General features: G+C 43.9%; 1 protein-coding gene and 1 long non-coding RNA gene across 6 annotated transcripts in view; one reads left to right on the forward strand and one right to left on the reverse strand.

The window, feature by feature from the left end:
- LOC126177009 (cuticle protein 18.7-like) overlaps window positions 1-25180 on the forward strand; it is an 84760-nt gene extending 59580 nt beyond the window's left edge. For 2 of the 5 annotated variants that reach the window (XM_049924227.1, XM_049924228.1), the window contains exons 2-3: window positions 24420-24830; window positions 24920-25180. In XM_049924227.1, the coding sequence (XP_049780184.1) occupies window positions 24420-24830; window positions 24920-25102 (594 nt within the window). In that variant the 3' untranslated portion in view covers window positions 25103-25180. Of the gene's footprint in view, window positions 1-85; window positions 340-20368; window positions 20467-24419; window positions 24831-24919 lie in introns of those variants that run through there. The other 3 variants (XM_049924229.1, XM_049924230.1, XM_049924226.1) reach the window with 2 other exon arrangements.
- Window positions 134-25204, reverse strand: LOC126177013 (uncharacterized). Its single transcript, XR_007535736.1, has 2 exons — window positions 25073-25204; window positions 134-238 (listed from the first exon to the last, which is right to left on the reverse strand). It is a non-coding gene; the product is annotated as an uncharacterized LOC126177013 (long non-coding RNA).
- Between the last annotated feature and the right edge of the window lie 367 nt (window positions 25205-25571).

Raw genomic sequence — 25571 nt, forward strand, 5'->3', positions numbered from 1 at the left:
ACACCATTTCCTATATCCACTTCAGAATAGTATACATAGCAAGAGGTGAGATGACATTGTTACTGACAAGGCGCTCCCTTCACAGGTGGCCAGCGCCAAGGTTGCCCATGCTGCCGCCCACGCTCAGTCCGCAGCCCTGGCCGCCGCCACCCCCGCAGACCCCGTGTCTGGGCTGCCCCTGGCCGCCGTCTACGCTGCCGGCATCCCCGCCATCCACCACGCTGACGCCATCGCCCATCTCCAGTACAAAGCTGCCCTCCTCGGGTAGAGGATCACTGCTACAAAAAGTAGTCATGTATAGATCACACACTCTTGTAAATAAACTATACTTTACATAAATCTCTGTCTGGTCATCTTTTCACATCTCCTTCAGGAACCTAAGTGGCGAAATAAATTAATAAAAAGGTTAAGCTCTCAATTGTCCAGACAGACTCTTGAAGAACTGATACAGTCTGTGTCTTACGCTTGAGATGCGTACTGCACCCGCTGGGCAGAACAATAGATTAGGATTGTGGAAAGGGTCAAATAAGATGTCAGTCAGGTTCATTCAAAATTGTAATTTAATAACTCTTGGAAAGAAGGCAATTATTTCACAGCTGAAGGCCTTCAAACAAGAAATCTTAAAGCACCAAGATAAATCTCAAGTGGTAAAAACATGCAGTTAAAATCACAAATAAAATAATTAACAGATATATATACACAGCAATGCTGGGAGCTTCAAGGCAAGGGTCAATAGACAAACATAAACAAGATGCAACAGAAACAGCTGCATGCCCACAATAAAATTTTCAAGATTTTAAAATAAATTACCATAACGTTTCAAGGCAGAAGGCCGCAAGGGTTTAAGTGGCTGAAGGCCCACAACTGATTTTCCAAAATTCAAAATTACATAAAATCCAGTAAAATCAAAAATTTCTTAAATCATTGGCTATGTTAGATTATAAAAAAACAACCACCGGTGAGAAGACAATAAAGAAAACAGCACTGAGGAGCCTCCATGGAGGTCGGTCTGCCCTTGTTCACTTAGGTGAGACAGATGGTGAACCCAACTACACTTGATCCGTCGGAACCCAACCAGGGGTCAGGCGTCGACCGACCGACAAAACGACTTGCTTGCCACCAATCGGTATGTGAGAACTCAAACACCAAAAGTTACGAACGTGGTTATCCAAAATGAAATATGTATTAAGTTGTCAAAACTACACACCATCTTGGACAGCGACAACAGGTGAGGAAAGGACGCTGCCTGAAGTCACGTTAGTGGCCAGGGCAGGTAAGCGGAACACTAAAGGCCACAAGGCAGAAAATTCCGCTGGTAAACTTGAATTAGAAATACGGTAATATAGATAACTTCGCTCAAAAGGAGCACTGCCTGAATTTACGTCAGTAGCCAGGTAAGGTAGCCAAAACACTAACGACGACAAGGGAGAAAATTCACTGGTGCACTTGAATTGTAGTCAACCAATATAGTTAATTGTGCTGCATAGCGGCTATGTTTCAGTAATAGAAATACTCGGTGCTGCTCACAGTAAAACCTCCCCAACAGCGAACCACCGAAACGAACCACACAACATGAATGGACGTGTCTTGGGTAGTTGAAACCACTATTCAGTTTTGACGTCCTGGGTTGGTGAACCACGAAGCCCGTAGCGATCGGACATCTCCACACACGCTCCGACACTGCGCAGGGACCGCCAGCAGACCCAGCCGACTGCACCGCGCGGAGATAACTTCCCTAGTCCACAGCAACCGACCGACTCCCCTCAGAATGCCGACAACATCTAAAATAGTCGTCATTCGAAATAGCGCCAACTACACACACTACCTGACGAACACTTGCACGAAGACCTGAACAATGCCCAACAGTAACTAAGCACACACGAATACAAATCAGGAGTCGACACACACACACACACACACACACACACACACACACACACAGCCGAGTCATGAACGATCTGTGAGCCAAAACGCGTCTTCTAGTAGGACGACCGACCAACGATCCACCAAGACCGTGGCCCAGCTCAGAAGTGATGCGATGTGGCAACAGTCGGGCGAGCCATGTCGACGCAGACCACACAGCTCCAACCCGACTGTTGCTGCTGCATTGCAACTCCCCGACCGGTAGGTCCAGACTGCACTCCACCCGCATTCCAACTGACTTGCGGTCCGAACTCGCAGCCCCAACTGCCCTATGACAGACAACGACCGGGAAGTAATAGCAGTCGAGGAAAGACAGTACGAGAGGGGATATATTGATACGCGGTGGTAGCGCCGGTTACGGTCAGGCAAAGCAGCAACTCAGTGACAGTAGTAATTTAAATTAACGTAGTGAGGTGGAAGTACGTTAAAAACAGGGTGTAAAGTAGATGACGGCAGTAACAGGAGCCACGCATGGTTCAATGTTGTAGAATACTTTAAAGTTGGAATGGAATTGCATATAGCTGAGGTGAAATGATACTGGCGCCTTATTACATACAGTATGACAAAACATTTTATCACCAAGTGAGATAGCGCTGTAGTAAGACAATGAATTTGCATTTGGGAAGGCTCCAGTTCCAGTCCTAATCCTGCCGTCCACATTAGGTTTTGTTTTATTTCTGAGTCACTTAAAACAAATGTTAACATGGTTTCACTGGAAAGTCATGGCCTAATTCCTTCCTCAACTTTCCTCAATGTGTGCTTGTGCCCTGATCTATTGACTAATGATATCATTGTTGATGAACTGTTAAATCCTTATTTTCCTTTCAAATCAGTCTCCCAGGCGATTTATTTATTGTGTATATTTGTAGACAATATTTGTTTGTCTTCATACCACAGTAATAGCTATTACTGAGAGCCCGTCTGCCTTGTGAAAAGTTTCCTGTTGCTCTCCATATTCTTATCCCTTAATAATCGTTTTATCTCTTATAACTATTAGACTCAACCTCTTCTGTATACTTTTCATATAATTCTAGTCTTTGCCTGCCCAACTATTTATTTTGCCCTTCTGCTTTTTCCCGCGCCCAGTGGTTAAATTTTAGCATTTTTTTCATTCAGCACCTTCTTGTAGCCCAAACGTTTGATCCTTCTTCGGTAGTACTAAATTTCAAATTCTCCAGCTTTCCGAAAGTCCAAATTTCCCTAACATACAGCGTTGTACTACAGTCGTACACATTTAGAAATTTATTCCTCATCTCCATAACTATTTTGATACCATTATGACACTTTTACTGAAGAAAGCTTTCTTCACCTCTGGGTCTACTTCTGATTCCTTGCTCGTTCAAAATGGTTCAAATGGCTCTGAGCACTATGGGACTTATCATCTATGGTCATCAGTCCCCTAGAACTTAGAACTACTTAAACCTAACTAACCTAAGGATATCACACAACACCCAGTCATCACGAGGCAGAGAAAATCCCTGACCCCGCTGGGAATCGAACCCGGGAACCCGGGCGTGGGAAGCGAGAACGCTACTGCACGACCACGAGCTGCGGTCCTTGCTCGTCCTACCATGTTACCTACATGAGAGTATTATTCACTTCTTCCTTTTTGTGTCATTCTTTACTGTCGTTGAACTGACACCAGAACAGTTAGACTCTCCCAATCTGTCAAAATCAAAAGAAGAAGAAGAAAAAGTAAGTCGTCAGTTTCCTTTATAATATTCATCACTTTCGTTTTTCCTGTGTGTGTCCTCAAGCCATATTCCGCGTTAAGTCATGTGGTTCTCCTTTTCCGCAGAGTTAAATCTTCCTAAGGGCTTTTACATCTACATAATTTAACAATGCTGTTTGATCACTTTGAAATTTTATTGCTCTTACTATACTTCACTTCACTTCCATTACTACTACTTGGATGTTGAAGTTGCGCTGCAATATTGGTATGCTGCAGCCTGGCCTTACACCCATATTAATACAAATTTATTTTTCTTAACATCCCAATGACACTATTCTCACTTCACGAATTTGTCATCAATGAAATTTTGTACTTGGAGTGGTGAGGAGGAGCCTTGTGATGCAACAGTAGCAGTACGGTTGAACGCGTGGATACTTTTCAGTTGCCTTCCGGATGTTTCTTCATACTAATTACCACATAACGCAACTATGTAAGTTTCGTCTCGCTCCTGCAACAGTTCGATTTAATAATGTTCTTAAGTTTCTCGGTTTTCAATGAAGTTTTATGCTTGAATGGCCACACTGAAACCTGTTACACATTCACATTTGGAAAATTCCCTTGGTGTCACAGTGGAACTCTGTTCTGCGTGCACATACATTATTATTATTATTTACATTTTATGGCCTTCATTGGACCACTCCAGCCAAATTTATACAAAGAATTTTCCAGTTTTCTGTCAGTCCAGTACTTCTTCATTCTCTCGGATCTTATCCTTTCTTCATCGGAAATCACCCTTCCCATTGGCGCATAATCTTGCGAGGTGACGCAATGACACAACAACCTCAAGTCACGGTCACATCCCACTACAACACACATGCAAAATACAGCAATCTTCGGACTCTGCCTCAACAGAGGTATGTTAACTTTTGGGGATATCATCAGCAGGTATTTCGGTTGTTGTCGACACCGTCAAAAATTGGAATAGATAATTCCAATCCCAAAGAAAGCAGGTGTTCACAGATGTCAAAATTACCGAACAATCAGTTTAATAAGCCACAGCTGCAAAATACTAACACGAATTCTTTACAGACGAATGGATAAACTAGTAGAAGCCAACCTTGGGGAAGATCAGTTTGGATTCCAAAGAAATGTTGGAACACACGAGGCAACACGATCTTACGACTTATCTTAGAAGCTAGATTAAGGAAAGGCAAACCTACGTTTCTAGCATTTGTGGACTTAGAGAAAGCTTTTGACAATGTTGACTGGAATAATCTCTTTCAGATTCTGCAGGTGGCAGGAGTAAAATACAGAGAGCGGAAGGCTATTTACAATTTGTACAGAAAGCAGATGGCAGCTATAAGAGTCGTGGGACATGAAAGGGAAGCAGCGGTTGGGAAGGGAGTGAGACAGGGTTGTAACCTCTCCCCGATGTTATTCAATCTGTATATTGAGCAAGCAGTAAAGGAAACAAAAGAAAAATTCGGAGAAGGTATTAAAATCCATCGAGAAGAAATAAAAACTTTGAGGTTTGCCGATGATATTGTAATTCTGTCAGAGACAGCAAAGGACTTGGAAGAGCAGTTGAACGGAATGGACTGTGTCTTGAAAGGAGGATATAAGATGAACATCAACAAAAGCAAAACGAGGATAATGGAATATAGTCGAATTCAGTCTGGTGATGCTGAGGGAATTAGATTAGGAAATGAGACACTTAAAGTAGTAAAGGAGTTTCGCTATTTGGGGAGAAAAATAACTGACGATGGTCGAAGTAGAGAGGATATAAAATGTGGACTGGCAATGGTAAGAAAAGCGTTTGTGAAGAAGAGAAATTTGTTAACATCGAGTATAGATTTAAGTGTCAGGAAGTCGTTTCTGAAAGTATTTGTATGGAGTGTAGCCATGTATGGAAGTGAAACATGGACGATAAATAGTTTGGACAAGAAGAGAATAGAATCTTTCGAAATTTGGTGCTACAGAAGAATGCTGAAGATTAGATGGGTAGATCACATAACTAATGATGAAGTATTGAATAGAATTGGGGAGAAGAGGAGTTTGTGGCACAACTTGACAAGAAGAAGGGACCGGTTGGTAGGACATGTTCTGAGGCATCAAGGGATCACAAATTTAGCATTGGAGGGCAGTGTGGAGGATACAAATCATAGAGGGAGACCAAGAGATGAATACACTAAGCAGATTCAGGAGGATGTAGATTGCAGTAGGTACTGGGAGATGAAGAAGCTTGCACAGGATAGAGTAGCATGGAGAGCTGCATCAAACCACTCTCAGGACTGAAGACCACAACAACAACAACCAGAAAATATTATTAAAGGCATTAATATAATCGCGTGTCACACGAATATGCCAAGAACTATAAATCTTGTCCTTCAAGTAATGATACGGCCGCAAAACCCGCTGGGCACAACAGGTAAGTAGGATTGTGGAAAGGGCCAAATAAGGTCCGGGTCAGTTTCAGCTTCTAATTGTAATTTAATAACACATTTACAGCCAAAGCGGCACGTAGCCGAACCATTACCAAATGCAATTCTTTTACACCTGAAGGCCTCCAAACACGAAATCTTAAAATCAACAAGGTAAAATGGTGTTAAAGTGGCAAACAAAATAATTAAAAAACATATATCACGGCTAGATGGAAAGCCTCAAGGCAAAGTTGATATGCTAGGTGCAATATCAATGTCTGAAGGCCACAATTAGGTTTCAAAATTTTAAAATATATTACCATAATCTTTTAAAGGCAGATGGCCGCAATGTTTAATCTTGAAAGATAATTTTAAAAATAAGGTTACAAGACTGGAGGCCCACAATTAATTTTGCAAAATTTTTAAGGAAAAAAAGAAAAAATAACCATAAGCCTCAAATTTTAAGTAGCTGAAAACAGGTAATTAAACACCGGTGGGAAAGACAATAAAGGCAACGGCACTGAGAAGCCGCCAGGAGGGTTGGTCTGCCCTCGTTCACTTAGGTGAGACAGGTGGTGAGCCCAACTAGACTTCTTCCGTCGGAAATGGACCAGAAGACAACCACGGACGGACAGACACAACGACTTGCTTCCCATCAATCAGTACATGAGAACCCAAACACAAAAGGTTAAAAAAAATGGTTCAAATGGCTCTGAGCACTATGGGACTCAACTGCTGAGGTCATTAGTCCCCTAGAACTTAGAACTAGTTAAACCTAACTAACCTAAGGACATCATAAACATCCATGCCCGAGGCAGGATTCGAACCTGCGACCGTAGCGGTCTCGCGGTTCCAGACTGCAGCGCCAGAACCGCGCGGCCACTTCGGCCGGCACACAAAAGGTTACAAACGTGGTTATCTACAATGGAGTACGTATTAGCTGTCAAAATTACACACCATGTTGGACAGCGACAACAGTCGAGGAAAGAACGCAGCCTGTAATTACGTCAGCGGCCAGGGCAGGTAACCGGATTACTAACGGCCACTAGGCAGAAAATTGCCGTGGTACACTTGAAGTTGAAACGCGGTAATACGAGGTGCATTCAAGTTCTAAGGCCTCCGATTTTGTTTCTCCGGACTGGAAAGAGATAGAAACATTGTTTTAAAATGAGGCTGCGTTCATTGTCAATACGTCCCAGAGATGGCAGCACCGTATGGCAGATGGAATTTTACCGCCAGCGGCGAGAATGAGAACTGTTTTAAATACTTAAAATGGCGACGTTTTCCTTACTTGAACAGTGTGCAATCATTCGTTTTCTGAATTTGCGTGGTGTGAAACCAATTGAAATTCATCGACAGTTGAAGGAGACATGTAGTGATGGAGTTATGGATGTGTCGAAAGTGTGTTCGTGGGTGCGACAGTTTAATGAAGGCAGAACATCGTGTGACAACAAACCGAAACAACCTTGGGCTCGCACAAGCTGGACTGACGACATGATCGAGAAAGTGGAGAGAATTGTTTTGGGGGATCGCCGAATGACTGTTGAACAGGTCGCCTCCAGAGTTGGCATTTCTGTGTGTTCTGTGCACACAATCCTGCATGACGACCTGAAAATGCGAAAAGTGTCATCCAGGTGATTGCCACGAATGCTGACAGACGACCACATGGCTGCCCGTGTGGCATGTTGCCAAGCGATGTTGACGCACAATGACAGCATGAATGGGACATTCTTTTCGTTGGTTGTGACAATGGATGAGACGTGGATGCCATTTTTCAATCCAGAAACAAAGCGCCAGTCATCTCAATGGAAGCACACAGATTCACCGCCACCAAAAAAATTTCTGGTAACCTCCAGTACTGAAAAAATGATGGTGTCTATGTTCTGGGACAGCGAGGGTGTAATCCTTACCCATTGCGTTCCAAAAGGCACTACGGTAACAGGTGCATCCTACGAAAATGTTCTGAAGAACAAATTCCTTCCTGCACTGCAACAAAAGCGTCCGGGAAGGGCTGCGCGTGTGCTGTTTCACCAAGACAACGCACCTGCACATCGAGCTAACGTTACGCAACAGTTTCTTCGTGATAACAACTTTGAAGTGATTCCTCATGCTCCGTACTCACCTGACCTGGCTCCTAGTGACTTTTGGCTTTTTCCAACAATGAAAGACACTCTCCGTGGCCGCACATTCACCAGCCGTGCTGCTATTGCCTCAGCGATTTTCCAGTGGTCAAAAAAAAAACTCCTAAAGAAGCCTTCGCCGCTGCCATGGAATCATGGCGTCAGCGTTGTGAAAAATGTGTACGTCTGCAGGGCGATTACGTCGAGAAGTAACGCCAGTTTCATCGATTTCGGGTGAGTAGTTAATTAGAAAAAATATCGGAGGCCTTAGAACTTGAATGCACCTCGTATAGTTAACTTCACCCAAAAGGAGCACTGCCTCAATCTACGTCAGTGGCCAGGCAAGGTAACCAAAACACTAACGGCCACAAGGCAGAAAATTCCACTTGTGCACTCGAATTATAGTCAACTAAAATAGTTAATTGCACCGCACGGCGGCTACATTTCAGCAGTAGAAACACTTAGTGTTGTTCACAGGAAAGCCTCCTCAACAGCAAACCACCGAATGAACCACCACAACATGAATGCACGTGGCTTGGGTAGTTGAAACCACTACTCAACTTTGACGTCCTGGGTCAGTGAACCACGAAGCTCGTAGAGATCGGACAGCTCCACAAACGCTCCGACACTGTGCAGGGACTGCCAGCGGACCCAGCCGACTGCACCGCGCGGAGATAACTTCCCACGTCCGCAACAACCGACTGACTGCCTGCTGGTCCGCCCGCGACTGCTTCTCCGTCGCGACTGCACTGGTGGTGCGTCTCCCACTCACTTCCAGATAGACGACGGCGGAAACACTATTTCGGACCCAACCACGCAGAGGAAACACGCCCACAGGCTAAGCGACATCCCTGTGCCAGAAAAGGACCGACCCAAGTTCCACAAGATGATAACTGAAGGGGCCAAGAAGCGCTCAGAGAACCAGTTGCACGTCGCCGGATGAGACGGTCAGTACGCCGACAACATTTAAAATAACTTGTCAAAGGAAATAACGCCAACTGCACACACAACCTGACAAACACTTGCACGAAGACATGAACGATACGCAACATTAACTAAGGACGCACGATGGCAAGTCGGGAGTCGATGCACACACACACAGCCGACTCATGAACGATCGGCGAGCCAAAACGCGTCGTCCGGTAGGACAACCGACCGACGATCCACCAAGACCGTGGTCCGGCTCAAGTGATGCGTGGAGGCAATAGTTGGGCGAACCATGTCGACACAGACGTCACAGCTACAACCCGACTGCACCAGTGCCGCATTGCAACTCCCTGACTGGCAGGTCTGGATTGAGCTCGAGACGCGTTCCAACTGAGTGGCAGCCCGAACTCGCAACCTGAAGTCCCTTACGACAGACAACGACCAGGAAGTAATAGCAGTCGAGCAAAGATACTACGAGAGGGGATATATCGATATGCGTTGCTAGCGCTGCTGCCGGTCAGGCAAAGCAGCAACCCAGTGACAATAGTAATTTAAATTAACGTAGTGAGGTGTAAGTACGTTAAAAACAGGGTGTAAAATACATGATGGCGGGAACACGAGCCATGCACGGCTCAGGTAATTTAAAATGAAATAATTTTTTGTGTCTGCATTATCAAAAATTTACGTTATCTGTAAACGATAAACCATTTCTTGAACAGAAATGCGCAAGTAGTAGTTGTCATGTAGCTATACATAACTTTTTATCTAAGCTGTCACAAAAATGACTAGTTCTTCATCCCCAAATTATGTTAAGAATATAATATATGGGAGATTTATAACTATGTTGTATCTATGAGAACTGGCAGTTAGCTGCTGATATGCATCAATACAGATACTTTAATCGAAACTGTTGCAAAATGATATGTGGAAGTTGTATCTGTATAAAATTTGTTATATGACACCTGTGCAAATAACTGCAGGCAAGTAGTCATACACACACTGATCAAACAGAACATTATGACCACCTACCTAATAGCCGGTATGACCACCTTTGGCACGGATAACAGCGGCGACGCGTCGGTATGGAAGCAATGAGGCCTTGCTAGGTCGCTGGAGGGAGCTTTCATCACATTTTCACACACAAGTCTCCTAATTACCGTATATTCCTGGGAGGGTGGAGATGAGCTCTGACGCCACATTCAGTCACGTCCCAGGTATGTTCAGTCGGGTTCAGATCTGGCGAGATGGGGGGCCAGCGCATTAACCGGAACTCACCGCAGTGTTCCTCGAACCACTCCATCGCGCACCTGGATCTGTGACATGGCGCATTATCTTGTTGAAAAATGCCAATGCCATCCGAAAAAATAACCGTCCAAAGGGGTGTACGTGGTCTACAACCAGTGTACGATACTCCTTGGCCGTCGTGATACTGGACCAATGGATCCCCAGATGGATGTTTCCCGCCACCAACGTGTCTCCGGCCCACAGTACAACTATCAGTGAGCTGTTCCCTTGCAAGAAGACAGATTCGCGCCCTCCCATCGCCATACTGTAGAAAGTCCAGTGCCAATAGTCAGGTTCCTATGTCAGTAGTAGTTGTCGATGTCGTAGTGTTAACATTGGAACAAGGTCGTCAGTTGCGGAGGTTCATCCTTAGGAGTGTTCGGTGCACTGTGTGCTCAGACACATTTGTACTCCAACATTAAAGTCTGATGTTAGTCCTGCCACAGTTCGCAGCCTGTCCTGTTTTACCAGTCTTCCCAGCCTACGACATGCGATATCTGTTATGAGGAGTGCTGTGCAACCCCACAAAGTCTGGACGTGGTTTCACCATGGTTTCGCCACATGTTGAAGAAACACACCACAACACTCCTCGAACACTCGAAAAGTCTTACAGTTTACAAAATGCTTGCACCGAGCCTGCGGGCCGCCACAGTTCCGCCCTCGGTCAAACTCAGATAGATTTCGCGCCTTCCCCGTTGTACACATGGGCAGCACGCTCATTGATACTACACGCACTGTGCGTGTGTCTAACTATCAGTCGTTCCTCGACAGGTGACGTTATTATTGCCTGGATGGTCATAATATTCTGGCTGAGGAATGTACACTTTAATCAAAACTGTATCAAACATAAGAAGTTCTTCATTTAAGTTATGTTAATATTGTGGTGTGTGGAATTTGTTGTATCTATAAGTTTATAAGCAGCTCAATCTAGAAGGAAGGCATCTGGCCCAGACAGTATCCCCGTAAGATAATATGTTGACTATGCTACAAATATAGCACCGTTCTTATCCATTATCTATCAGTGATCATTGGAACAGCCGAAAGCTCCACGGGACTGCAAGAAGGCGCAGGTCACAGCAAACTGTAAGAAAGGCAGAAAATCGGATGCACATAATTACCGGCCATTTTCACTGATATCGATTTGTTGTAGAACCATGGAAAATATTTTGTGTTCAGACATAATGACCTTTCTAGACTCTGAGAAGCTCATCTGCAGAAACCAGCACCGTTTTAGGAAACAGCGGTCATGCGAGACACAGCTGCCCCTCTTTGTACATTATATACAACAGGCTCTAGATACCGACTCTCAGGTTGATGCCATATTTCTCGACTTTCGTAAGGCGTTTCACTCAGTTCTGCACTGTCCCTTTCTCCAAAAAGGTTTCGAAAAAGACGATCGTGTGAAACCCAGCTCGCGCTATTCGTCCACGAGACTCAGAGGGCCATAGACACGGGTTCCCAGGTAGATGACCTGTTTTTTGACTTCCGCAAGCCGTTTGATACAATTCGCCACAGTCGTTTAATGAACAAAGTAAGAGCATATGGACTATCAGATAAATTGTGTGATTGGATTGAAGAGTTCCTAGATAACAGAACGCAGCATGTCATTCTCAATGGAGAGAAGTCTTCCGAAGTAAGAGTGATTTCAGATGCGCTGCAGCGAGTGTCGTAGGACCGTTGTCATTCACAATATACATAAATGACCTTGTGGATGACATCGGAAGTTCACTGAGGCTTTCTGCGGATGATACTGTAGTATATCTAGAGGTTGTAACAATGAAAAATTGTACTGAAATGCAGGAGGATCTGCAACGAATTGACGCATGGTGGAGGGAATGGAAATTGAATCTCAGTGTAGAGAAGTGTAATGTGCTGCGAATACATAGAAAGAAAGATCCTTTATCATTTAGCTACAATATAGCAGGTCAGCAACTGGAAGCAGTTAATTCCATAAATTATCTGGGAGCAGGCATTAGGAGCGATTTAAAATGGAATGACCATATAAAATTAATCGTTGGTAAAGCAGATGTCAGACTGAGATTCATTGGAAGAATCCTAAGGAAATGCAATCCGAAAAGAAAACGGAGTAGGTTACAGTACACTTGTTCGCCCACTGCTTCAATAATGCTCACCAGTACGGGATCCATACCAGATAGGGTTGATAGAAAAGATAGAGAAGATCCAACGGAGAGCAGCGCGCTTCGTTACAGGATCATTTAGTAATCGCGAAAGAGTTACCTAGATGATAGATAAACTCCAGTGGAAGACTCTGCAAGAGAGACGCTCATTATCTCGGTACGGGCTTTTGTTGAAGTTTCGAGTATATACCTTCACCGAGGAGTCAAGCAGTATATTGCTCCCTCCTACGTATATCTCGCGAAGAGACCATGAGGATAAAATCAGAGAGATTAGAGCCCACACAGAGCCATACCGACAATCTTTCTTTCCACGAACAATACGAGACTGGAATAGAACGGAGAACGGATAGAGGTAGTCAAATTACCTTCCGCCACACACCTTTAGGTGGCTTGCGGAGTATGGATGTAGATGTAGATGTAGATGTAATTGAAGTTCTTCATTTTATAGTTTTGTGATCTCTTAATATTACTTGCTTAACCTATCTTTTCAAAAGTAAACAACTGAGATGATAACTAACGTATAACAAACCATTTTGAGCTCAGTTTGAAGTAAATGTTCTTAATGATTGGTTTTAAAAGCAATACCTAGTGAACATATTGACTGTAGAATCTGTTAAAAATGCACACAAGGTGAGTCAATTTACAAAGAACTGTTTTCCTAAGTTGGCATTCTTTAGATTGTTCATGAAAGTGTTTTTAGTTTGCTTTTCTATAGTCTTCAAGATCAGCCCCCCCCCCCCAGAGAAACTTGCTCAAAATGCACAAAGTCACTTTATTATAAAATGTTCCAACTGCCATTGAAATTTATGTTGAGTTTTGTGCACATTGTGTCATATCAGTTTATGAGCACCCACTTACTGTTCTATTCTCACTGAACGTAAAGTTACTACGAATGCGATTATCCATGAAAACAGTTACTTCTTTGCTTTAAAAGAATAGTGTGAATCTTACTGCATATGAATTTTATTTAAATTTGTACTGTGTACAAAATATCTGACAAAATGAAACTAGACGCATGCCCAATTTCCAGTTAGTATCGGCTCGGATTTGTTGTGTTGATGAAGTTACTCAGGTTTGACAAAGTATGTAAAATTGATGAGTGTAATAGTGTCTTTTGTGTTTGTGAGGACAGGAATGTTTTGTAATAACTGTTAGTATCCATTTTACCACCCTCTTTTTTTTGCTTGTGATTGGTTTCATTGCATTTTCGTAGGAAAAAAGTGTAGACTGTATTTTTCCACTAAAATTGTTTACTTTTTCTTTAACAGAAATGTTGCACATTTCTATGCCTAAGTAGACTGGCGACGGTATTCTATTTCATTTGAGTAAGTTTGAGTAGTTAAAACAGTTTATAAATTAAATCTGTTACTTTCTTTGTAATTTCGTAAATTTAATTTCAAGTCCGATAAGTAAAATCTTTAGGTATTTCACGGTAAAATCTGTTAAAATCCTCCCAGATGGTAACATTAGCTGCATCTAAATACCAAAATTGGTTATAAATATTATATGTATACTGAACGGTGCAGTATAGTGTTATAGGTGTATGTGTTCAGTAATAGAAATTGGACTAAAAATTAATCATTACGGAAAGAAATTTTTCTTGACAACTAACGCCCAGAAGAAAAGAAGAAAATAAACCGAAAAGGAAAAATCTGCACAGATAGAAATGGGAAATGATGATAACCTAAGGAAAGCATAAGTGGCGTAATGATAAATGCGTTGGAGTTATCGAAGAGAAAGTATGTAATCTGCCTGGTAAGCATATATAATCCGTCTGGTACGCACCGTTAGGAAGAACCACGAAGGCCGTGTTGAGGTCGTACGCGCTCCAGAGCGTGTGTGCAGCTCCAGGAAATCAGGGTCACCAAGGTCGTCTTGTTGGACAAGCTTGCGTGGCCAGAGATCTGTTCGAACATTATTCTTACTGCCAGAAGAGACGCAGACAGGGAAGTTTAACAGATTGATTAAATGGGCTGAAATGACACAAATGGACGGATGAGGATGATATCGATGATTACCAAATAATGTGAAATGACATGTAGGAGCCGTTCAAGTTCGCTGAACATACTATGTAATATGTATTAGTGACAACCACATTTGTGGTAGACGGGGAAACGAATTAGGAATTCTTGCCTACCACTTGCGGTGCCTTAATCATTAGGCTAATTCAGCTAGCTTTCAGGCTTGGCTGAAACTTTCGTTCTCACTGATAGTTCCAACTATGTTTTCCGAACTCTACTACCAGTGGTTCTCTCATTAGGGGAGCCACTCGCGAAAAGCAGGAAATGCTTGTTCCAGACTCTGACTTGCACAACTGCCGCTACGTACTCATAACACTGCAACTTCACTTATTATGATATCCCGGGCTACTATGCCGTGGATGGACGAATTTCTTGTTGAAGTCCAACGTTTCGTCTCATCTGCGAAGGACATCTTCAGCGATGGTTGTAGCTTTTACGAACTATCGATGCACATCCTGGCTCTCGTTGTGCCACTACCCATTCTCATCTTGCAGGCCAAACTGATGATAAGAATTTGTTAAACGTTCAGGATTCAACCAGCTACCAGTAACACACAAAGCACTCTAGCGACCTAGGCTGCACGTCACTAAGCGGAATTAGTCTTCTCCATAGAAACGCGCTCTATCGATACAAAATTCAGCAGATCCGCTCTCTGTTATGGAACTCTTCCTGTACAGCAGCTGACCGCAAGGTGGTCTCATGTTTAAGTGATACACTGATTATACATGTAAGGAACAACAAGTAATGCGACGCAACAGACGATCAGCCGTGATGTCATGAGTGATAATAGTGGACATATCTTCTTCTTTTTCTTGTTCCTTTGTCTCACCTCGAAGCAGGACTGCCATAGCTATTAAAGGATTACACATGTTTAGTCTAGTGGTGGCCGAATGGTCTTCCTGTCGCCATCCCGCAAACTCTTTTGGGCGGAATATGTGTAGCTAGTCATGTGAAAGTGTGAGAAAATTTACTAATTGTCTGGGAATCGTGCAACTGAGGAGCGACTTCGGTAACAGCCCGGTATGCACCTAGAGGGACGTGGAAACCGCCTAAAAACCACGGAAAGGTTCGCCAGTACACCGACCCTCGTCGTTAATCAGCCAGGTGGATTCGATCCGGAGACGTCGCATCTCCCCCTCCCGGAAGCGGCGTTTTAGCAAGCACTAATATACGGGTAGTTGGTGATAGTGGGCACATAAAAATGTTTCTCAGAAAAGATCAACAGTTATTTAATAAATCAGGAATGAAGTCTCGTAGATCTGAACAGACATTGTCTATGCACTATTGTGTTCACATGCTCTTTTACGCCAGAAAATAGGGGCACGCTATCAGAGGATACCTACAATACATGCCCATAGGTAATTGGCTGGAATCTTGTATACTCTACTTTTCGTATCGGATAAAAAGAGGAACTGGATCATCAGTTCATAGTAACTCGGTGTTTTTTTACTTATAGTTGACTTCTTTTTTGCAATGCAGTAATTTATAGAATCTTTTTTTAACTTGTTTCTCCATTTGCAAAGTAGTGAATTGCTGATTTATGACGAGGGTGAGTCAAATGAAAACTTTAAATATCTTTTAAATATTTTTTATTGTGCAGAAGTGATACAGAGCTGTATCACTTTTCAACATAATCTCCCCCACGCTCAATGCAAGTCCTCCAGTGGTTACAAAGTGCGTAAATTCCTTTCGAGAAAAATTATTTTGGTAGTCCGCGCAACCACTCATGCACCCCATGGCGTACCTCCTCATCAGAACGGAACTTCTTTCCTCCCATTGCGTCTTTGAGTGCACCAAACATATCGAAATCACTTGGGGCAAAGTCTCCTGAGTATGGTGGATGAGGAAGACACTCAAAACGAAGGTCTCTGATTGTTGCAACTGTTGTACGGGCAGTATGGGGCCTTGCATTGTCATGTTGCAAAAGGACACCTGCTGACAGCAATTCACGTCTCTTTGATTTGATTGCAGGCCGCAGATGATTTTTTAGGAGATCTGTGTACGATGCACTGGTGACAGTGGCCACTCTAGGCATGTAATGCTCCAAAATGACGCCATTTTCTCCCCAAAAGAGAGTCAGCATAACCATCCCTGTGATGGTTCTGTTCGAAACTTCTTCGGTTTTGGTGATGAGTAATGGCGCCATTCCTTGCTCGCTGTCTTCGTTTCCGGTTGGTGGAAGTGAACCCAGGTTTCGTCTCCAGTAACGATTCTTGCAAGGAAGCCATCACCTTCTCGTTCAAAGCGCCGGAGAAGTTCTTAACAAGCATCAACACGTCGTTCTCTCATTTCAGGAGTCAGCTGCCGTGGCACCCATCTTGCAGACACTTTGTGAAACTGGAGCACATCATGCACAATGTGGTGTGGTGAGCCATGAATAATCTGTAGCTGCAATGTCATTCAGTGTCAGTCGGAGGTTTTCCTTCACTATGGTTTCAACTACTGCAATGTTCTGTGGAGTCACAACTCGTTGTGCCTGACCTGGACGAGGAGCACCTTCCTCTGAAGTCACACCATTTGCGAACTTCCTGCTCCATTCGTAGTCTTGCTGCTGTGGTAAACATCCATCACCGTATCGAACCTTCATTCGTCGATGATTTTCATTAGGTTTCACACCTTCACTACGCAAAAACCGAATAACTGAACGCTGTTCTTCCCTGGTGCAAGTCGCAACTGGGGTGGACATCTTTAAAATGATATAGCGACGGTATGTGTGCATCTGCACTATGCTGCTGTCTACAGGGCATTATGCACGCTGTTTGCAGCACGCTTACCAACTTACAGGATAACGGGGCGAAATTTCGATTTGTTATTACAAGTTTAAGGTTTTCATTTGACTCACCCTCGTATTTAATAGTACATTAATGTATTACACTGAAGACACAAAGAAACTGGTACACCTGCCTAATGTCGTGTAGGGGCACTGTGAGCATGCAGAAGTGCTGCAACATGACCTAGCATGGACTCAACTAATATATGAATTAATGCTGGAGGTAATTGATACCATGCATCCTGCAGGGCTGTCCAGAAATCCGTAAAAGTGCGAGAGGTTGGAGATCTCTTCTGAACATCACATTGCAAGGCATCCAAGATATACTCAATAATGTTCATATCTGGGGAGTTTCGTGACCAGTGGAAGTGTTTAAACTCAGAAGAGTGTCCCTGAAGCCAATCTGTAGCAATTCTGGACGTGTCGCATTGTCCTGCTGGAATTGCCCAAATCCGTCGAAATGCTCAATGGACATGAATGAATGTAGGTGTTCAGACAGGATGTTTACGTACGTGTTACCTAGCAGAATCGTATCTAAACACATCAGGGGTTCCACATCACTGCAATGGCACGTTGGTGTTGACAGGTCCAGGTGAGGCGTAAAGCTTTGTGTCGTGCAGTGATCGACGGTACACGAGTGGGCCTTCGTCTGCGAAAGCCCATATCGATGATGTTTCGTTGAATGGTTCGCATGCTGACATCTGTTGGTGACCTAACATTGAAATCTGTAGCAGCGGAAGGATTGCGCTCCTGTCACGTTGATCGATTCTCTTCAGTAGTCGTTGGTCGCGTTCTTGCAGGACCTTTTTCGGCCGAAGCGATGTCGGAGATTTGACGTTTTACCGGATTTATGATATTCACGGTACACTCGTGAAATGGTCCTATGGGAAAATCCCCACTTCGTCGCTACCTCGGAGATGCTGTATACCATCGCTCGTGCGCCGTCTGTACCACCACGTTCAATCTCACTTATGGGGAGGATCCACATTAGGAAGTTCAAAAAACCCGATTTTTTATTGCATCAATCGTTAGCTTAACTATCAAAGAATACGCTGTCACAATTTCAAAGGGGACTCAACTCCGAAACATTGGAAAAATAAAAAGTTTGGTGGAAAAGGCAAACTCTCAGAGTCATTAGTGAAAAAGCTCAGCACTTATTATGAACTAGTGATTCGAAGACATATAGATACTGTGGAAGACACGAAAAAAGCAATTACGGCGACATAATATCATACGATTTCCACGGATGAAAGTCTTCGACACGAGTATTGCCCAGAGGGAGAAAACAGCTGGAGTGGGTGGCAGAAACGAACAGCACCTGGTACAGAACATGAACCGCAAACCACACTCTCCTCCATTGCACCCCGACGTACAGAAGGGAATTCTTTCAATATATGAAGATTTATGAAGGAATGAATTACTGGAGAGATGTGTAGGTGGCCACACAGAAAATGCAAATGAAAGTTTTAATTCCACTATCTGACGATTATCTCCTAAACACTTGCACTCCGGACTAAAAGTCGTTGAATTGCCATTGTACTTAGCAGCGGGCTTGATCAATGAAGGAAATTCATCGCTTGTGATGGTCATGAACGAGGCAGGAATTCTAGTAGGCATGCAAAGGTTCAATTATGCCGAACAAGTGGATAACCAGCGTGTGATCCGGCAGAGTCGACGTAGTTCACTGGAATCGAAGGAAGGTTGGAAAGCCCAGAAAGCACTGCTGCAAGCGCAAAAAGAAGGATTGGTGTATGGTACTGGAATCGCAGATTAATCGGTAAGCATGTTACATTATTGTTAACGCCTTTATCTCGACGTTTTCACATTTGCGTGCAGTCTAATTAAAAAAGTATAGAACCGATCATTGTGAAAATTGATAGTTTGGTTCTTTATAAAATTACAAATTATATGAACCATCTTGTGAGATGATTTGAAGGGTATTTTTCTTTGCTTAACTGGAGAAAAGAATCGTGAAAATCGAATTGTTCCAAAGGCTGCAAAATTTTTAATTTTCATTATTTTCACCTGCATTGAGACTCATATTCTTAGGAAATAAGTCATTAATGTAAAATCAAAACCTTTTCGATTTCAGATGAAAATCTAAATGACTATACTGCATGCAGTTTGAGAAGTATTGTCACAACCTTCAGCTGACATCACAGCCATACTTTGTTATTTTTGACTGAAATTTAAAAAAAAAATTCACAAAATCTGTTCTAAATATGAATGAAATGATGTCAAAATTTGATTAAATTCTATATAATTCTGCCCACCCATAAACAAACCCTTAAAAATCAGTGTCAAACAGCCTCCTAATATGGTTTCCCCCCCTTAAATCTCGATAACCTGCCACTGTAGCAGCAGTAACCGGTCTAACAACTGCGGCAAACGCTTGTTGTCTGACAACGCCGTTGTCGACCGCAGGGCCATATTCTGCCTGTTTAGGTATCTCTGTATTTGTGTAAGCATGCCTATACCAGTTTCTTTGGCGCTTCAGCGCATGTTTCCATATGTGTCGTCGTGAAATTGTACTTAGTTGGCAGGTTTTCGGCGATTTCGAAGACATTTCAATTGATCACATCTCCAGGAATATAGAAGCAATTAAGCAACGGCGGAAAACCTTAAAGGCGCGATAAATGTTAGCCCTTAATATCATGTCGATTGAGAGGTACAAACGGAATATCAGCTGAGTTCTAGAGGGACTGGGGTTAAGGATCTGTGCAGTGTTATCGAAAAAAAAAAGCTGAGGTTTCACCTTAAGCGACTAATGACGTGACTCACGATGACAAATGACGACTCGGACGGTGTACTTTGGGAATGTGTTTCAATGTCTTAGCAATTACGTGACCTCGCTTGACTGGTATGCACCATCGACCCCGAGGGGTTTTGAAGGTAATGGAGGACAACAGTCAAAATGAATATTTTTCGGGTTTCATTTTCGACAACGTTCGGGAATCGTTGAAAAAACAGTACGAGTAGAGGGAGGGGGAGTTGTAGTAGTGAGTGGAGAGCAACGACTTTGGCGGGCGCCGCCCATCGCCGATGACAGGGCGGTCTCGTAGGGGGTCCAGGCGGCGGGATGTGGCGGGGAAGACGAGGCCGGCCCGCGCTATATAAGCCGCTGGCCAGCCACACACTGGGCAGGAACAGTTCAGTCCGAAGCAGCAGCCGCAGAAGACATGAAGGTCCTGGTGAGTAGCCGACAGCGCACAGTGGCTGACGATCCACAGGCAGGGGTCACACGACCGTGCGTCTACCTACATTTTCCACAGACAAAACTAACCGTGCGGTAAAGTAAATTGGAAGAGAATGATAGAAGACGTGCTATATTACAGTACCATCTGCAAATCATATTCAAATGCATTGATCTCACCTAGGGTGCAATAAATACTTCAAAATTCATATTACATACCGCTAGTGCTTCTCACAGAGATGTAACGTCAGTATATCTCGCTTTGGAGCATGAAGCTCTCGTCAGAGATTTTAGTTTGCATAACGTTAAGGCGGTTGTAGTCTTAAGTAAACGGTAGCATCGTAGATAACTTCATTTGTCTCTCCATCATTTATAACACTAGCAAAACTTCCGTTTCAATCGTAATTTTTATTCACAGTGGTGCTGTTATACGGGTGAAACGTGTCACCATAAAACTATACACTGTCTGATATGAGGTAAACTGGCGCAGTGAAAGACAGAGCTACACACCAAAATAGAGAAATGGTTTACAGTGCTTACGAAACTACAGGTCACATTCAAATGATAACATGAAAAGTACGTTATAGCAGAAATCCAAGCAGTATAGGTGGATAAACAAATACTAACAGCCTACACATATTTAGTTGCTGACGATTTATAAAAAAATAACTGTCTTAAGCAAATATTAATTGGTTTTTATCCGCCTTAAAGATAAATAATATAATTGAAAATCTATGGCAGAAACATTTGTCATGGCTGCAGCTATTACGTATATAAAATGACAATACTATGGGCGGTCTGAGTGGCCGAGCGGTTCTAGGCGCTACAGTCTGGAACCGCGCGACCGCTACGGTCGCAGGTTCGAATCCTGCCTCGGGCATGAATGTGTGTGATGTCCTTAGGTTAGTTAGGTTTAAGTAGTTCTAAGTTCTAGGGGACTGATGACCTCAGAAGTTAAGTCTCATGGGTGCTCAGAGCCATTTGAACCATTTGACAATACTATGACTTCTCAGGCCGAATTTCGTGTATGTATACAGGGTGTTACAAAAAGGCACGGCCAAACTTTCAGGAAACATTCCTCACACACAAGAAAGAAAATATGTTATGTGGACATGTGTCCAGAAACGCTTACTTTCAATGTTAGAGCTCATTTTACTACTTCTCTTCAAATCACACTAATCATGGAATGGAAACACACAGCAACAGAACGTTCAAGCGTGACTTCAAACACTTTGTTACAGGAAATGTTCAAAATATCCTCCGTTAGCGAGGATACATGCATCCACCCTCCTTCGCATGCAATCCCTGATGCGCTAATGCAGCCCTGGAGAATGGCATATTGTATCACAGCCGTCCACAATACGAGCACGAAGAGTCTCTACATTTGGTACCGGGGTTGCGTAGACAAGAGCTTTCAAATGCTCCCATAAATGAAAGTCAAAAGGGTTGAGGTCAGGAGAGCGTGGAGGCCATGGAATTGGTCCGCCTCTACCAATCCATCGGTCACCGAATCTGTTGTTGACAAGCGTACGAACATTTCGACCGAAATGTGCAGGAGCTCCATCGTGCATGAACTACATGTTGTGTCGTACTCGTAAAGGCACATGTTCTAGCAGCACAAGTAGAGTATCCCGTATGAAATCATGATAACGTGCTCCATTGAGCGTAGGTGGAAGAACATGGGGCCCAATCAAGACATCACCAACAATGCCTGCCCAAACGTGCACAGAAAATCCGTGTTGATGACGTGATTGCACAATGAGTTGCATGTCAACACAAGCACCGAAGTAAACATTACCTTCCTTCAATTGGACCAACTGGCGGTGAATCGTAGAAGTACAGTACATACTGACAAAACTAAAATGAGCTCTAACATGGAAATTAAGCGTTTCCGGACACATGTCCACACAACATCTTTTCTTTATTTGTGTGTGAGGAATGTTTCCTGAAAGTTTGGCGGTACCTTTTTGTAACACTCTGCATAGGGATATTGTTACTGTCAATCATCTCAGTGAGAAAGCCACAACGTTTGAGAGTCTAAGCAGTACTAATTATTTGTTTATAAGAGCATAGGTTTATCCAGAATTAGGATATAAGCCTTTCATACTTTTCCAGGATTGGTGTTTCTCGCTACAGTAGAAAGGCATCAGTAATGAAACATAGGATGTGTCGGTACAGTAGTCATACGCTGTCCGTTTACACTCTTGAATATAATTCTTATCTACTAATACGCAGACACATATCAGAACCTGATGCAGACTACATATCTCCTAGGTGACCCTTATTAGAAAAAAAAAATGTGATAAAGCAAAATAAACGAAGGTACGAGAAAGGAAACCATTTTAACAATACTAGAGAATGATTTAGATTGATTAATAAAAGGAAAAATATAGAATACCATCTATAATATTTTCTCTGAGCTGTTATGTGATGAAATTACGAATAATAGAAACAGAAATCAGAAGTGCTCTAGTTGATGATTGGTGAGCTAGAACAGCGCTCGTCAAAAGCCCGCCCAAGGACCGCACGCTGTTCGAATCAATTGTTCGTACAGCCAGCGATTATCGGCCGTATTTTACAGTACTCGTAATATCCATCCAGCAGCTAATACCAGAATCCAGAAACGAGAGTTAAGGCATTGTTAGGAGTGTGGGTTTCGTGACCAGTAGGAAACAGCAACAACTAACAGAGAATGTAATTTTTAGGTATGTTTCATTTTATATGAAATTGAGGAATTCGTCCAAAAGCTAAGTAACGCTGGCTATTTACCTCAGGGAGAGAAAGGTAGGTTGCACAGCACCTGTTGGGATTAACGGATGTGAGAGGGGGGGGGGGGGGGGGGAATGCTTTATTGTTCATCTTCCAGTAATGACAGCTGAAGGGCGTTCAAAATTCGTAACAATGAGCTGCTGTGGCGAAGTTACATGGATTTGTGAATGCGCATTATAGAGGTGGTCATCTTCAATTGTGGTACACATTTGCACCAAGGAATATGTAATTAGATTCAGGCAGTTCTAATATCACACCATAAGATGAAAACGTTTGATAAATAATTTTGATCGGGTCTCATATTGTATAATACATGTAATACTCCCATAGACAGCACAACGCATCCTAGCCAGTTACAGTCACGACTTTGGGGTGACTGAGGATGGTAGCAATCTGAAACAGAGAAAGTTGACTTGAAGTGATCAAAATTATGAATAATTTTAACAGCCTGTGCTAGAGGATTGTTAGGCAAGTTGTTACCCCCTTACTGTAGCTAATCTATTGTGGTCTCAGTATGTACTAATTTATGTGGGCCACCAATCAATAGCCGTCCGCTGAGGCCGAACTGTTCTAGACACTTCAGTCCAGAACCACGTTGCTGCTATAGTCGTAGGTTCGAATCCTGCTTTGGGCATCGATGAGTGTGATGTCCTTAGATTAGTTAGGTTTAAGTAGTTCTAAGTCTAGTGGAGTCCCATAGTGCTCAGAGCCATTTGAACCATCTTTTGAATAGCTGGCCGCTGAGGCCGAGCGGTTCTAGACACTTCAGTCCAGTCCGGAACAGCACTGCTGTTACGGTCACAGGATCGATTCCTGCCTCAGGCATGGATGAGTGTGATGTCCCTAGGTTAGTTAGGTTTAAGTAGTTCTAAGTATAGGGGACTGATGACCTCAGATGTTAAGTCCATAGTCCTCAGAGCCATTTGAACCATTTGAACAAATCAGTAATACGATAGACACATATGCGGCACAAGATACCATCTCAAGATGTCAGTAGTGATTCTTAAGCGATAAAGTTTGATGACGACTCTTCCTGAAGAATAAAAATTTCATTAGATGTACAGATTATGCCTTTTGTCAGTCATCGTCTGTGATAAACAGAGTTCATTCAAAACACAGCAATACAATAAGTACCTGGCTTCTAGAGAGTTCGACCATGTCTAATGCATACGCTGCCTGCAGGTGATCCTGAGCTCCGTGCTGGCTGTGGCCCTGGCCAAGCCCGGCTACCTGGGTCTGGGGGTTCCCGCCGCAATCCCGGTGCCCGCCGACGCCCCCGACGTGGCCGTGGCTAAGGCGGCGCACCTGGCCACGCAGGCGGCGGAGGCGGCGCGCAACACGCTGGGCGTGCCCGTGGCCTCCATCGTGCCCGCCGACGAGCCCCACGTGGCCGTCGCCAAGGCGGCGCACCTCAACATCCAGGCCGCCGAGGCCGCCCGCAACACCCTGGGCGTGCCCGCCATCGCCGCAGCTCCCATCTACGCCGGCGCCCCCGTCATCGCCGCCGCTCGCTACGCCGTGGCCGCCCCCGTCATCGCTGGACCCGCCAACATCGTGATCGGACCTGGTGGCGTTCCCCTGGACACTCCTGAGGTATGTACTTCTACACCGTTTCCTATACCCCTTCAGAATACCATACCATGTAGTGAGATGGTGTTATTGACATGACCTTCCCTTCACAGGTGGCTAGCGCCAAGGCCGCCCACGCTGTGGCCCACGCTCAGTCCGCAGCCCTGGCCGCCGCCACCCCCGCAGACCCCGTGTCTGGGCTGTCCCTGGCCGCCGCCTACGCTGCCGGCATCCCCGCCATCCACCACGCTGACGCCATCACACACCTCCAGTACAAGGCTGCCCTCCTCGGGTAGAGGATAGAGGATCACTGCTACAAAAAGTAGTCATGTATAGGTCACACACTCTTGTAAATAAACTATACTTTACATAAATCTCTCTGTGGTGATCTTTTCACATCTCATAGTATGAAAGCTTTCACGACCGGATGACATGTCTTCTGGTAAACCTTCCGGGATGTAAGGCCGTGGTCCATGAAACTCTTCAGCTCCTAACGTTTCGTCCAGAGCTGCGCTGGACATCTTCAGAGGGCAAGACTCACCGGAGGAGAAACACCCCTCTGAAGATGTCCAGCGCAGCTCTGGACGAAACGTTAGGAGCTGAAGAGTTTCATGGACCACGACCTTACATCCCGGAAGGTTTACCAGAAGATTTTCACACCTCCTTTAGGAACCTAAGTGACGAATTGAATACATAAAAAGATCTTAACTGCCTAAAAAGATTCTTGAGGAACTGATACAGTCTGTGCCTTATGCTGTATAATTA

Source organism: Schistocerca cancellata, chromosome 3, assembly GCF_023864275.1.
Source record: "Schistocerca cancellata isolate TAMUIC-IGC-003103 chromosome 3, iqSchCanc2.1, whole genome shotgun sequence".
Classification (NCBI taxonomy): domain Eukaryota; kingdom Metazoa; phylum Arthropoda; class Insecta; order Orthoptera; family Acrididae; genus Schistocerca; species Schistocerca cancellata.